The 14,522-nt window shown below is 36.0% G+C and overlaps 1 protein-coding gene across 1 annotated transcript in view; it reads left to right on the top strand.

Moving 5' to 3' along the window:
* The window catches only part of NEBL (nebulette), a 114,364-nt gene that overhangs the window by 29,852 nt on the left and 69,990 nt on the right, over window positions 1-14,522 (top strand). Inside the window, exons 8-11 of the mRNA XM_033100588.1 lie at window positions 3,615-3,728; window positions 5,444-5,545; window positions 9,398-9,502; window positions 11,827-11,934. Of these exons, the coding sequence (XP_032956479.1) occupies window positions 3,615-3,728; window positions 5,444-5,545; window positions 9,398-9,502; window positions 11,827-11,934 (429 nt within the window). The remainder of the gene's footprint in view (window positions 1-3,614; window positions 3,729-5,443; window positions 5,546-9,397; window positions 9,503-11,826; window positions 11,935-14,522) is intronic.

Below are 14,522 nucleotides of genomic sequence, written 5' to 3'. Positions count from 1 at the left end.
TGGGTGTGCTCGTCTGTGTGGTTCATGAGTGAACCAGTCAGAAGGTGAGTGATGGGAGCCGTTTAAACCGTTTGGCTATTTTCTTAGTTCACTTATGTGCAAATCTTACAGAAATAGGTAAGAAACAGGTGGGTGTCAGTGTCTGGTAAATGTATTTTTTTTAATATAATGTAGTTATTTTACTTTGTGTTTAACTAATGAGGGAAATTCTTGCATTTTTTTGCCTTAGCACTTTTGAATCAAATCATACAGTTACTTACTGCAGGTTAGAATAAGAAAAAATTCACAACACTTTGCCTATTATTATATTCATTAGAAGGATATGAATGACAGGTGTACTTTAAATAATTAATCTCACACTACAGAAATAACCTGGAAAACTTAGACAGCTTTTTAAAATTCAAATTTTAAGGTCTATAGCCTGATGCATAACAATGGTAGAAATGTTCAAAGATAAAAGTTCTTATCAAAATCTATTACAAAGCTATTTTAACACAAAATACATCTGTGTTCATTTATTCACCAACTTTTTGATGTAGTGACAAGTCTTTTCTTTACTAAATCAAATCTTTGGTTTGGCGTTTTGTGTTGTTTTTCTTGCAAACCATACTCACACTGAATTGTGATTTGCATTTTGAAAGACATTTTGTTAAAGATATATTGTTGCTCTGAGTTCTAGAACCTTCTAGATTATTTATACCCTCTGCCCCTGACTTTTCTGGTTGTCTTGACTACCCTTAATTTGACAACAATTTCTTTCTAGGGAATTGCCTTCATTAAGTCTCTCATAGAAATAACATCATTTTCATGGAAATAATAATTCTTTTACCAGTGTTTGAAATATTAAAATAAATGTAATTATAATAAGCACAACTAGCATAAATAGGATTAGGGATAAACTCTGACTCTTAGGACGCTACAACAACATACCTAATGGCAGCAGAAGTGCTGGAGCTTACTTTTAAACCATTTTTAAGTGTGAGTGTGATTCAATCAGATTTGCTTTTACAAGAGATGACTGACTCCAGTCTTGACGGAGTGCAGCTGGGTCATATTCCCAGCCTCAGGTAGGAACGCAACACAGGCTCAATGTTTAATGGACAGAGGAAGGAAGAAATCATTTCAGCGTGGATTGGTTATTGCCTTTCAGAAATACCCTTTACTCAGGAAGAGCAAGTGCCGGGTTTAATGACAGATGAGTATTTGTCAGGTGCATTTCCAAGTAACAACCGCTCCGTGTGGCCTACGTCTTGCTCTTACCAATACGTCGTTGCTTTGGGACTACCTACCGGGTGCGCCAAGAGACAGACAGAATGCGGGGCTCTCTGCACAGTTATCGTGCAACCTGTATTTGCCACGCTAATAACGTACATAACCGAGACACTCATGGTGCCTGGGGTTGGAGACTGAATCACCGAGGCAAAGCCTGATGCGAGGCCACATTCCATAGCAGCATCAATTAGTTCAATAGCTATCAGCTGAGAGTGTTCAGGGTACCGTGGCTGTCAGTCAGAATGCTTTACTCAGTAAGTGGAGAGTGCTGGTGCGGCTGGCCCGGTCAGCACTGCCATTCAAGTGGAAGGAAGTCAGTTCAGAGAGTCCACCATCATTGTTGAGCGATACCCTTTACGCACTAAAAACCTAGAGACAAAAGCACTGATTAAAATACTGTGAAAAGTGTGGTAGCAGAGGGGTGTAGAAGATGCAAAAACAGTTAAGTAAACAATAGAACTGTGTGTTTAGGGAGGATCAAGGCGGGGAAAACCTTTGCTTTGTGCCAGCTACTGTGGAAAATAGTGAATGAGATCTCAGTTTACTCCATTGGTGATATTGTCCCTGATTTCAAGACATTTTTTTAAAGAGTGTTTCTTGTTTTGGAGTGGTCTTACCAATTAATTAGAATAATTGAGGTTTTGCTTGAATTTACAAGGCAATGTGAACATCAGTAAATTATTATTAGCAGATGGAACCACAACAAAAACTGTTTCCTATAAGCCATCTTGAAATATTTTCCAAGTTTATTCCCACCAAGATTTCCACTAGCTCTCTCCCGTAGGTTCCAGACGTGTGTCCCCGAGAGAGACCGTCGCCCAATACATACTCAATTAAAATAGCCATCCATAAATTGCTTCTTAATAAAAACTTCTTTAAGGCACAACCTTAAGATGTATGGCTAATGGTGTAATAAGAGAATATTGTAAGAAAACAAAATATTGTAAGAATTGTGATATTGTAAAAATATTATAAGAGAACAAAACAGCTTACTTTTGCTTTTGAAGTCTGCGCATCCTTTCCCGGCTACCGGAGTCAAAGGGGGTCTGAGATTTGAGTAGGTAGTTTTTTCGTTTGTTTTTGGTAAAGAACTTGTATTTATATTCCAGTTAATTATCACAACATATATTCACATATTTATCCATGGAGAAAAATACAGTTTTCCAGAATAACTTGATAATCTTTTCTTTCGTTTCCCTAAGACTACTTAAGACAAGAGAAACATAATTTAGAGTAAATATTAGAGAATTTTGCCGCTGAACACAAATAGGGAGTAAAAACAGAGGAATGAAAAAATGACATTGATTAGACATATGACATTTCAGAAAATGCAGTCCCTAAAAATGAATTTTTGAATAAATGGGAAACGATGAGAAAAACTGTGGTGCAAACCATGTCCTGTATTTGGAATAATTACCTCAGGAAAATTCATATTCAAATTCTGGGGTTTAGGATTCCTTTTTTAAATGTGGCAACTTTAATTCATTTTTGGTCTAAATTTCTAATTGACCATAGATTATAGTAATGCAGAAATGGAAAGTGACATTTAAAAATTCTGAGATTTTAGGTGAACGGATTAAGAAATACAAATTGGTAGTTACAAAATAAGTATGGGGATGTAAAGTACAGCATAGAGAATATAGTCAATAAAATGGTAATAACTATGTGTAGTACCAAGTGGGTACTAGATTAGTCAGGGGGATCACTTTTTAAATTATTTAAATGTCTAACCACAATGCTGTATACCTGAAATTAATATAAAATAATATTGAATGTCAACTCTAATTGAAAAATTTAAAAAGGGGTAAAAAGCTAAAGGGGAATTCAGAGGTTCAAATTTCCAGGTGTAAAACAAATAAGTCATGGGGATGTAATGTACAGCATGGGGGATATAGTGAATAAAATTGTGATAGCGTGGGATGATGTCAGATGGTTGCTGGACTTGTCATGGTGATCGCTTCTTTAGGTATATAAAAGTTGAACAATTATTATGTACACCTGAAACTAAGTAATATTATATGTTAGGTATATTTAAATAAAAATCTTTTAAAAGTCCTGAGATTTTACTGCATAATTCTTGTTAATAGGACTTGAGTTCATGCCTAATTGCATTTATGATCAATGTTCAAGTAGAGGTTGTTTTTTTAGTAAAAAAATGTATGCCTAACTAAGCTTTATACAGGGGCAAATACCCGGAATTTAAACTTTGCTATCATTTTTGGTTTTAAGGTAGCTTTTATCTGATCTAATTAAAAATCAAATGTTATTTCGAAAGCTTGAAGATAAGCTATTTAATTTAAAGATGCGCTATTTAATTTATCCTGTTTTTTCTTTCATGGCAGATTAAATACAAAGAAAAATTTGATAATGAAATGAAGGATAAGAAACATCATTACAATCCCCTTGAAAGTGTGTCTTTTAAACAAAATCAGCTTGCCACAGAGCTGGCGAGTAATGTAAGTTACTTTGTGTCTCATGACTGGTAATTCATAGAAAATTATTTTCACTGTCTTTTGATTCTTGTTTACTCAGAATTGGCTGTGTTGTAATTATTGATACTTAAACAAAATCACATAATTACAGAGCAATTTTACTTGAAAACATTAAAGCATATTTTCCTGAAACTTCTTTGAAAAAAATGTATTATTGTAATTTACTATTAATGGTTACTGATTACTAATTAGTTGATAAGTAGGAATAGTATTGCTAATACAATTATTATATCTGATCAAGAGTAGAAATATATTACAGTTGTATAGAAAATAGTGTGTAGTTATCATAAATTAGTGGTCATGTAATTATGCCCACAAAATGGGGCTTATTGTAAAGTGGTGCCTGGTATATTGTAGTTTATCATAAAGAAATTTTCAGAAATTGTATCTGTAATGACTTATAATTTCTTTTTTATCCATTATGTAAATACTGTGAACTCCTTCACAAGATTTGTTTTCATTTCATATTTTTAAAGATAATCAAGTTTTAATTTACAGAAAAAGTTGCCCTAAATTTTTATTAAAATTAGTCAGTGAAAAACAGAAACATGGAGAAAAACTAATCACTCTGGTATAGTTATAGGATGTATATACCACCTTTTCAAGTATTAATTATTGTTGAATTGTTGCTTTGTTAGATCATTTAAACCTTTCAACTTCTGTCATATCCCTCAGATGTAGTATATCTCACTTTCACTAGTGTTTATGGAAGGTATTGTTTTATTTGTGTTCGTTAACCAACTTTTGTTTGTTACCAGCAACTGAAATGGATGTTTCTGTCTTTTAGGACCACTGGAATATCAAAATGATTTCTTCCCTCCCTTCGTTCCTCCTTTTTTTTTTTTTTTCTTTTTCTTCCTTTCTCGCTTTCTTTTTTTCTTTCGTTCTCTCTTTCTGTGTGGGTAAAAATGTAAAGCATATAGAGTTAGAATATATTAGATTGGTGCAAAAGTAATTGCTGTTTAAAAGGTTAAAAATAATTGCAAAAACTGCAATTACTTTTGCACCAACCTAATATTTAAAGGAAACTAGAGCATAATGCCTGCTCCCTTTCTTAATATTATACCTTCATCTTTCTGTGCCTCAATTTCCTCATCTGTAAAATGGAGATTCTTAAAATAATTACCTATTGGGGTCGTGGAGATTAAATACGCTACATATAACATGTTTAGAAAAGTGTTTGACATACAGTAAGTGCTCAATATATTTTGCATTATTAATATTTTATTATTATGAGTACTGACATTATTATAGTTCCAAAGCAGTTAGTAAAAAAAAAAAGGGTGTATATGGCAATAGAACGGAAAATACTTAAAAGCCCTACAATTGCCCCAAGGCATAATTGAAATACGGTAGTAATTTCTAAAGAATAAAGTTACTATTCCCTTTAGGTTTTGAAAGCAGAATTTCTGTTAAAATTACTTGCTTCTGTTAACATCACCCTTTTTGAATATATAAACAATAAAAGTAATTAATTAAAATATTTGCAGGTCTCCAGAAATAACTTTTTTCCCCACTCATTTAGTAGTAAATGAGCACCATCTAGTGGCTACTTGCAAATTCATCTGTCAATTTTCCACTAGCTAGTTCTTGAGGATGTGTTAAACATGATAATGGCAATAATGCAGAAGCATAATATTTTCTTCTAGATGGTATTTTGTCCCATGTTATTTTCGTAGGTGAAGTACAAGAAAGACATTGAAAATATGCATGATCCAGTTTCAGATCTCCCGACCTTGTTTTTTGACCATGCTTTGAAAGTCAGCAAAATGCTCAGCGGAGTAAGTGGGTTGTTTGATGGCAGCTGTAGATGTCCCTGGGCTCCCTGGAGCCAGTATGCCTGTAGCGCTCACAAGCGAGCTGAGCGCACCTGCTTCTTTAGGCGTGCCTGGGCGTCGCTGCTCCTGGAATAACTACTTCACTGAAAAATAGTGGTCGGCTGGCTTCCATCCCACCAAAGCTGTTGCTTTGCAAAGGGTTGGGTTTTGTTTGTTTGTTTGTTTGTTTTTTGCTAGTTCTTTAGTATCTCTTGAATGCAAACTTTCCTGTTGAACACTTACGCTTCAAAGTGTTTGGGCGAGTATTCTTTCCGCCTTTCTTCTTCCCCTTTCTTCATCTGTATTCGACTGAAGCCCCGTGAATGTCAGGCTCTTAAGTCAGACATCTTTTATTTTCTGCAGGCTAGAGAAGAGTGTGTGGGTCTTGATAGGCTTCAGTAACATAAAAAATTGTATTTTCTCTGAAAATAAATCCTAAAGGCTTTTATGTTGATACAGTACATTTAGTCTTGTGAAGTTTCCCATGTTTTCTTTGATGCAACCAGGAGAGGAGTGATTTCTTCATGTCCTGATGAAAATACTTGGGTACGCTTGCCAAGTGGTCATTCCGTCAGAACTCACCTCCTGAACTCTGTTTCAGACACTTAGTGATGTCACTGACTCTCACCTGGCTCACCTGTGCCTCCATTTCTTACATCTCAGAATGCTCCATGGTGATGACGAACGCTTAATTTGACCTCAAGTTATTTCTATGACTATTTTAATTACTCACTCACTCATTCACTCACTCCAAACTATCCAAATTTATTGAATATCTGCTTTGGGCCAGGTACAGAGCAGATGGAAAAGTGTGCTCGGCAAGGAATGTGGAAAAGTGAAAAGGGTTGTCTCAGGAGATGTGCCTACAGTCATGGATTTAAAAACCTGTAGTCAAAACCTGGTTCCCAATGAAATAATGAGATGCAGCTTCAGTTCAGCTTTAAAAATGTCTATGCTTGGCTTTGAGGTATTGAAACTTCTGTTCATTATTCTATAATCTTCCTTTCTCTACCACCACCACTGCCGTCATCCTTCTTGCATGCATTATGCATGTAAATAATTCATACTTGCAGATATTTTTAAATTAATTAATGAAATTATTTATCTCTTTTTATCACTGGTCCTTGGAGGAAAAGCAGCCGGTCATACTGTCCAGTCTGTTGAGCAGAGAATGAAAGTTAGAGAACTGTCAGGCCTAGAATTAGACACAGTCCCAGGACACTTAATTCATGCTGTCCCCCTGTTTCAGTGCTCATGTTTCAATTTCACGTTTTCTTCCATGACTCATAGGTATACTTCTAAAATCAGTATGTGTCCATTCTTTGAGCTGCTTTCTTCAAGTCTTTGGCATCTATTCTTATCTTTGTGCTGGCATCTTGCCCTTGATTATTCCTCATCCATACTTGGGTTAAATTTCCTTAGGACACAAGGATTCATATGTAAATAAGCCAGTAAAAATATCATGGGGGTACTTTAAAATTTGGTAGCTGAAAGAATGCATGACACTCATAGGCAATATTTCTTTTCAACAATATTGACCTTCGGTTTATAATAGTGGCAAAAAGAATCATGGTTTAATATAAATGGTTTCTAGCGTCTCTTCAACAGAGAAAACCCAGCAAAGTCTCACATATTATGTTTATTTCATGTACCATTTATAAAGTTTAAATCTTTGTTTAGGTGGTGATTTTGCTTATATTAGACTTTTATGCACCATTGAAAAATTGTGATTTAATGATTCCTTCATGGGAAAGAAAGTTTAAGACTATAAATGTGTTACTCTGAAGTACTTATTTATTACAGTTGTACGATAACACATTGGTTCAAATTGATTGTACATTAGAATTGCATTCTTTTAATTTTTAATATAAAGAGATTTGGAATTTTGTTGATTTATGAAGGCAACTTAATTTTATTAAAAGTTGACTAAGAGAATACTTAATAAAAAGACATTCTGCCCAAATTACTTGCCCATTTGTTATAAATGGCTGTTTTTAAAATCCTCTAAATATCTTTGGTATAAATCATAATTTTTTAATTTTAACACTAGTGAAATTAGTGCATATGAGTTCGTGCAGCCATACTAATTAAATTTTTGAGGGAACCTTTTCTCCTGGAAAACAGAGCTCTAGTAGCTTTCAGTTTCTTTTATAACTGCATAAATTAAAAATATATGGATTGTGTTACTGTCAGAAACGCCCACTAGGAGGCAACAGAGACTTATGTAAGGAACAGCAAGTATTAAAAATTCTTTCGCAGATCTTCAAGTAGGTTTTCTTTGTTTTATTTTAATTTTTTTAAAAATGGGAGTTTCTGCTATTCTCTGTAACTAAAATAGATCATTGCCTTGGGGACAGTATTTATTGACTTTTCCTCAGTATATATCCATTATTCCAGACATAATATCCTAGGCTGTATTAGTTCTAGATTTTAACTCATTCCGGAATATGTTTGAGCTTGTTACATTCAATTCATGATTATTTTATGAACATATGTTATAAAATAACTTCTCATCAAATTGCAAAGTCTCTAAGCATATTGAGATTATTTTTTATTTTACTTTATTTTAATTAGCAGAGGAGCCAAGATTTAGAACTTGTTCTCTTCAGTCAAGATGGGCTATGTGAAATTTTCAAGAGCGTCCTGGGGCTTTTTGTCCCTCACTTTATTCTCGTTAGAGTTTTGGGGGACACATCTTGGTGCCTTCGTCGCCTGAAAGCGCCTCTGCAACCAGAGGTGTGTCCCTCTGGAACAGCAGTTGTCACGTGCGTCTTTCCATCTCTCCCACCCTGGCACTGGGCCTTCCTATTTCACTCCCAGGTCGCTGGAGCACCTGCTAACACCCAAGGTCAAATTTTGTTATGGCAGGACTTTTCCACTCTCTTTCAAATGCCGCTTACCTCTGCTTCCACTCTACACAAAATTGCCATTTTCACTGAAATCCTCATTGCCTAACGAGCAACCAACTTTAGCTTAAGCCTCTGCAGGCTTGAGTTGTTGAGAATTACTGCTTACCTCTAAAAGTCTTTCCCAAATAGGGCAAAGTAAGTAAGTGTCCAAACTCCAATGACAGGAGTTAGGAAGTAATTTTCGTCTTACTGCTGCCTGTTGTACTTAGAGTGGTACAGTTGCCAAATTTGGCATCCTTATCTATTCTGGTCTCTTCCAAATTTACCTTTCTGTCTGTATGTTTACATAGTAGTCTTAATTGAATAATTTCTTTACCTTAAAAATTCAACCATCTGTACCCAGATTCCTCTTATAGGCATTTCTTACCTTCTCCTTTTAGGAAAATCAGTTGAATTATTTCTCACTCTTATTTTCCTTATGACCACCAATCTTCCTCATGGCTGAGCCCTTATATACAACTTTCTTTCTCTCTGCCTCTAGCTTTCCTTTCCTCTGTTCTTTCCTCTCTTGTAGACACTATTACACACATTCCTGTTCCAGGATAAGGGCAGGACAGATTGCCTCTATCTTGCCCACCTTGCCGGTTCACTCTAGTCCTGTCACTGGCTTTCCCATTGCCACTCCCCAGTGCCGTGAGTGTCTTTCACCTTGTCTTTACAGCTAATTGTCGTATGCTTCTCTTGACTGTTTCATGCGCTATTCGCAATGACCACCTAGAACCGGTCCCTCTTACGCTGTCACTTTATCTCAGTGTCAGAAGCCCACCCGATCAGCTGACTGCGGATGGGACTGGATAGCCGCTTTGCAGCTCTGTTGGCTTGTGGTTTTTCGGTTTGCATACCTAAGCCCTTCGTATTCTAATCAGCCTCTTTTATTCTGAATTGATTTTCATGTTCTCTGTTTTAGCGAGAGTATAGAAAGCTTTTTGAGGAAAACAAAGGACTGTATCATTTTGATGCGGACGCTGTGGAACACCAGCATCACAAAGACACGTCCATGCTCCAGAGTCAGGTAGGCGCCCTCCCTGCCTGGACCCTCGAACCACTTCCTGCCCTGCACCTTGACTGAGGGTGTGCAGCTGCTAAAAGGGACTCGCCTGCACCTGAGAAAGGGACCATTGCTCCCCCAAATCTCAAACTCTACCCTCTCCGTATTTATTGAAGTGGGGAAGTTTGAACCATGTTTCAATGTAAAGACGTTTTATAACATAAGGAACTTCACACAATTTAAAACTTGTGCATGAATCAGATGATCAAATCTCATGGTGATTTCAATTTTTATAGTGTACTGATTTCTGTACTTTTGTAGTGTACATTTTGAGCTGCCGAATTGATTTTCCAGGCAGAAAATTGATCAAATTCTCAGTTCAATTATAAGTGATATCAAAACAGGAAAACTGTCTTACCAGTGTATGCTACATTAATGCTTCTGTGAACTTCTATTTACTCCCTGAAAGAAATTAAAAAAAACTTCTTCCTTGCACATTTTAAAGTTGATATTTACATATTTTTTATTGAGTTTCAATAGTTGCAAAAGATGTCATTCCAGCATCTATTAAGTTAAATTTTATATCGTTCTTTTATTTATTGATTTAGTATTTATTTATTTATTTATTTATATTGGGGAATGTCGGAAAACAGTGTGTTTCTCCAAGGCCCATCAGCTGCAAGTCGTTGCCGTTCAATCTAGTTGGGGAGGTTGCAGCTCACTGGCCCATGTGGGAATCGAACTGGCAACTCTTTTGTTCAGAGCTTGCCCTCCAACCAACTGAGCCATCCAGCTGCCTCTATATCATTCTTTTAAATGTATCCTATGGAACATAATTTCCATAATGATTTAATACCCATCCTCATTTATTTAAAAAAATACATGAACCAGCTCTTCTTTGAGGTTTGGAAATGTACAGGTTTTTCTTTTTGCATTCTTACTTTCATTTCATTTTTCCCACAAAATTTTATTCTAATACATTATGTTTTTAATACTTCACACATTTTCATTGGTCATTCTATCATACTTCTCTGAAACAAAAATATGCCTATAAATAGGAATTTAAAAATTTGATATATTTTCTGCCACCATAAAATTCTAAGTATTGAAAATTTTCTTTTGGATTTAATTATCATTAAAATCATTATTGTGTATAACTTAAGAAGCAATTTCATAATTATTAAACATAAAAACTTTAATAAAGATACATTTCTGAATGAAATGAATCACGATCAAAACTTTTCTATGAATTTAATTTGAAAAGGTATAGTGCTAAAAAAGCCAATCACTCTGACAGCTTCCATATAATTTTAGCTTTTGTTATTAGTCTATGGAAAATATGGATCATTTTATGAATTGAAATAAGATAAGGATTGGTTGTAATTGGAATAAATAATTTGTGGTGTGATATTAAATAATGCAAGTGAAACTGAAAGAAATTACATAAAAGTTCTGTGTGTGTTTTACTCAAAGTTGATGGAAAAATTCAGCATTCTTAGAGAACATTGTCCTCTCCTTGACAGAAAGATAGAGAATCACAGCTGTGTTTTCCCTGTCATTCATGATTTACTGATATACAGTCCAAGCTATCACAGGGCTCTCTCTCTCTCTCTCTCTCTCTCTCTCTCTCTCTCTCTCTATATATATATATATATATATATATATATATATATATACATATATATATATATACACACACACATATACACACAAACATATATATATATATGTTTGTGTGTATATGTGTATATGTATTTTATGTGTATATGTATAGGTGTGTGTATACCATGTATGTATACAGATATAACCATATATATGATGTATATCTATATATCTCAGCTATTTAAATACTTGATACAAGTTCTAGAACTACATCATTTAGTAGTTCTAAGTTATTTTTATTTCTTAAAAATTGTATATATAACCTATAACCTGTTTACTTTAGTTCCATGTCATTAACCACTGGGAACCCAGTGATCAACCTAAATGTGATTTTAGAAGATACTGTGTTTCCCCGAAAATAAGACCTAACTGGACCATCAGCTCTAAGGCGCCTTTTGGAGCAAAAATTCATGTAAGACCCGGTATTACATTATATTATATTATATTATATTATATCCTGTCTTACATTATATTATATAAGACCCGATCTTATATTATATTAAAATAAGACCGGGTCTTATATTAATTTTTGCTCCAAAAGATGCATTAGAACTGATGGTCCGGCTAGGTCTTATTTTCAGGGAAACACGGTAGGATGATTAATTTTGGACATATTTCCTTTATGTTACTTTATTTATATAAGGGCTTGTGAGCACCATATGCTTTTTATACTGTTTTCAATAAAGGTTAAGTACAAAGAAGAATATGAGAAAAATAAGGGGAAATTGATGCTTGAATTTGTTGAGACACCATCATATCAAGCTTCAAAGGAGGCTCAGAAGATGCAGAGTGAGGTGAGTCCCTTTGGTTTGTTATTAGGTGTTTAACGTGTATTTGATGTTTAGTCATTTCAAGGAACCAGAAAGTGGTTCAGAATGTTTAGTGGGTTTAGAGGACCCTGCCAGGGAAGACCTAGGGAATCTGCATTCTTGACCCAGCCACCTTGTCTGGGTCACTGGGATCCTCTGGCCCTTAGTTTTTCCCATTTGGCAAATATGGATATATCAGGCCGGGTGAGCTCTTAATGTCCCTCTCAGCTCTCACATTCTGTGACTTTGAAATTGATACTTTCAGGTTGTGTCCATGTAAAAACTGTGATGAGTAGAAAAAAAATGAATAGAAAATGAAGAACTGGTTGCTTTATTTACCTTTCTTTCAATGACAATAGAACTGATGTTTATTAACTACTCTGTGCTAAGTAATATACTAAGTGCTTTATGTTTGTTAGCTCATTTAATCCTCTTAAGGGAATGATGGTAGGTAAGCATTATTCCTAGATTAATAATGCATCCATTGAAATGAATTGTCTTACCTAAAATTAGGTATCTAGTAACTGCCAAGGTTTTAGGACCTGGTCAAAATCATGAATGCTTTTCTTTTTTCTGTTAGCTTATTTAATTGATCCTCTACCACCCCCACCCCTCACAGTAAACAGTGACGTGAAAGTTTCAAAATATCAAGAGATGAGATCAGTTAAGAATTTTTTTCTACTTACCCACTTTATTCCCTATGTAAGATAATGTTAAGTCACAAATATTGCCCACACTGGTTTCACTCTGTCCCAGTAAGAGCGCTTCTGTTCTTTTTTTTTTTCTACTTTTTTGGGGCAGATACCATACACATAAGGTTTGTCTGCAGCCAACATCCCAATTCTTTGGGTACAATGAAATTATTACTTCAAAGGGACAGAAATAGCAGCGGTAATGTCAGCCGATTACAGTTTTAGTGCTTCACTCCAGGCATGCTCAGTGGGCAAGAACTTTTCTATTCTCCAGTAACAACAGCAAAACAAGAGGAATGATAACTTCTGGATAGTAAAACTCTCATAGGAATTTTGTAAACATTATATGTGCTATTTGTTGAGATGCTGTAATTTATCTTCTCAGTGAAAGGCACTTAGACATTTCTGTGGCTTGTTGGATCGTCTCAGTTGTTTAATTACTTCTTCAAGAAAGAGAGGAGAAAATAAATACTTATATTTTTATGTCTTATATCTTTTTAAGCCAATTAAACACCCCCAAACACACACACACACACACACACACACACACACGCCAAATAAAGATATACAAGTGGACACTTTGGTCAATATTGCTCAAATAGTAGTTTGCCATATCCAGAAGTGTCTGGGCACTGATGGTAACCACTTTGAGCACCTCTGGTAATTGCAGAAGTCAAACATGACTTGTATTCATCTTTGTTATTGGTATATATTGAGTATTACAATTTTAATGCATTTGTTTTCCTTTCTTAAAACGTGTATACATTTTTTGGTGCCGTGTGTGTGTGTGTGTGTGTGTGTAAATATGTATATATTTATATATATATATATGTATATAAATACATATGTGTGTGTGTATATATGTATACATATATATAAATGTGTACATATTTGCTTTTCAAAGAATTGGCAAAGTAGACTAATTGTCTTTATTTACATGAAACGCTCAGTTGACTTTCCACTGGGGATGGACCCTCAAATGAGAAAAGGTTCCCCAAGTACAAATTCCACTGTACAGATGACAGGGACTTTAAAAGTGCCCTCAGCACTGAAAAAATGCTGCATATTCTACGTAGCTAGTTTCCTTGTGCAGATTTTGCAGTCTGATAGCTAGCACTTGACTTTTACCATTGTCATGGCTCCAGAGAACAAAAGGAAAATTCAATGTTGACAACTGAAAAAAAAAAATCAGAGACGTCATCAAAAAGGTGGCGTGAGGTGAGCCTCTGTAAAGCTCCCCTGGAATTTACAACCAATCCAACAACAATAACTCCACAAAGGATTCCCTGCACAGCAGACAGGCAAGACGAAGAGGCCCACTACTGAATTCACCTAAAGGTGGGCGAATCGCGTGAGCGGGAGAGGAGGGTAGGGAGAAGTGCGGAGACAGAGCCACGTGAGCGGGCTCAGGATGCAGACCTAGCTCAGTGTTCCGAGCTCGCTGCATCCCGGAACTACCGCAGCGGGACAGGGAAGAACTTGGACGGCTAGGACTCCGCTTATGGCCCACAGGGCTGAGGGAACAGCATACAACACAGCTGAACCCAACTCTCACGGCAGAGACCTCAGAGAAAAGACTGAGGGAAGAAGGCTGAAAACGGTGGTTTAAGCGCTCACTGCTGAGCAGAGAATGGAAGCCTTAGGCACTGAGCCTAGCTGCCCCCTCCCTACCCTCCCAGCGCTCGCCCCGCCCCCACCTGGCCGGTGCTAGAAGCGGAACTGTAACAGTGTCAGATCAAAAGAACAGAATATTTGCTGTTCTGAGAACTGTGGACTGCAGACACAGATTCGCAGCCCAACTAGTTCCGGCAAAGGGAAGGGAGCTGTAGAAGCAGGACTGGCTGTGGTGATGGTCACAGCCATTGCTCTGGGCCACGTCTC

Source organism: Rhinolophus ferrumequinum, assembly GCF_004115265.2.
Source record: "Rhinolophus ferrumequinum isolate MPI-CBG mRhiFer1 chromosome 5 unlocalized genomic scaffold, mRhiFer1_v1.p scaffold_110_arrow_ctg1, whole genome shotgun sequence".
NCBI classification, from domain to species: domain Eukaryota; kingdom Metazoa; phylum Chordata; class Mammalia; order Chiroptera; family Rhinolophidae; genus Rhinolophus; species Rhinolophus ferrumequinum.
This window is presented reverse-complemented; position numbering and strand designations above follow the sequence as displayed.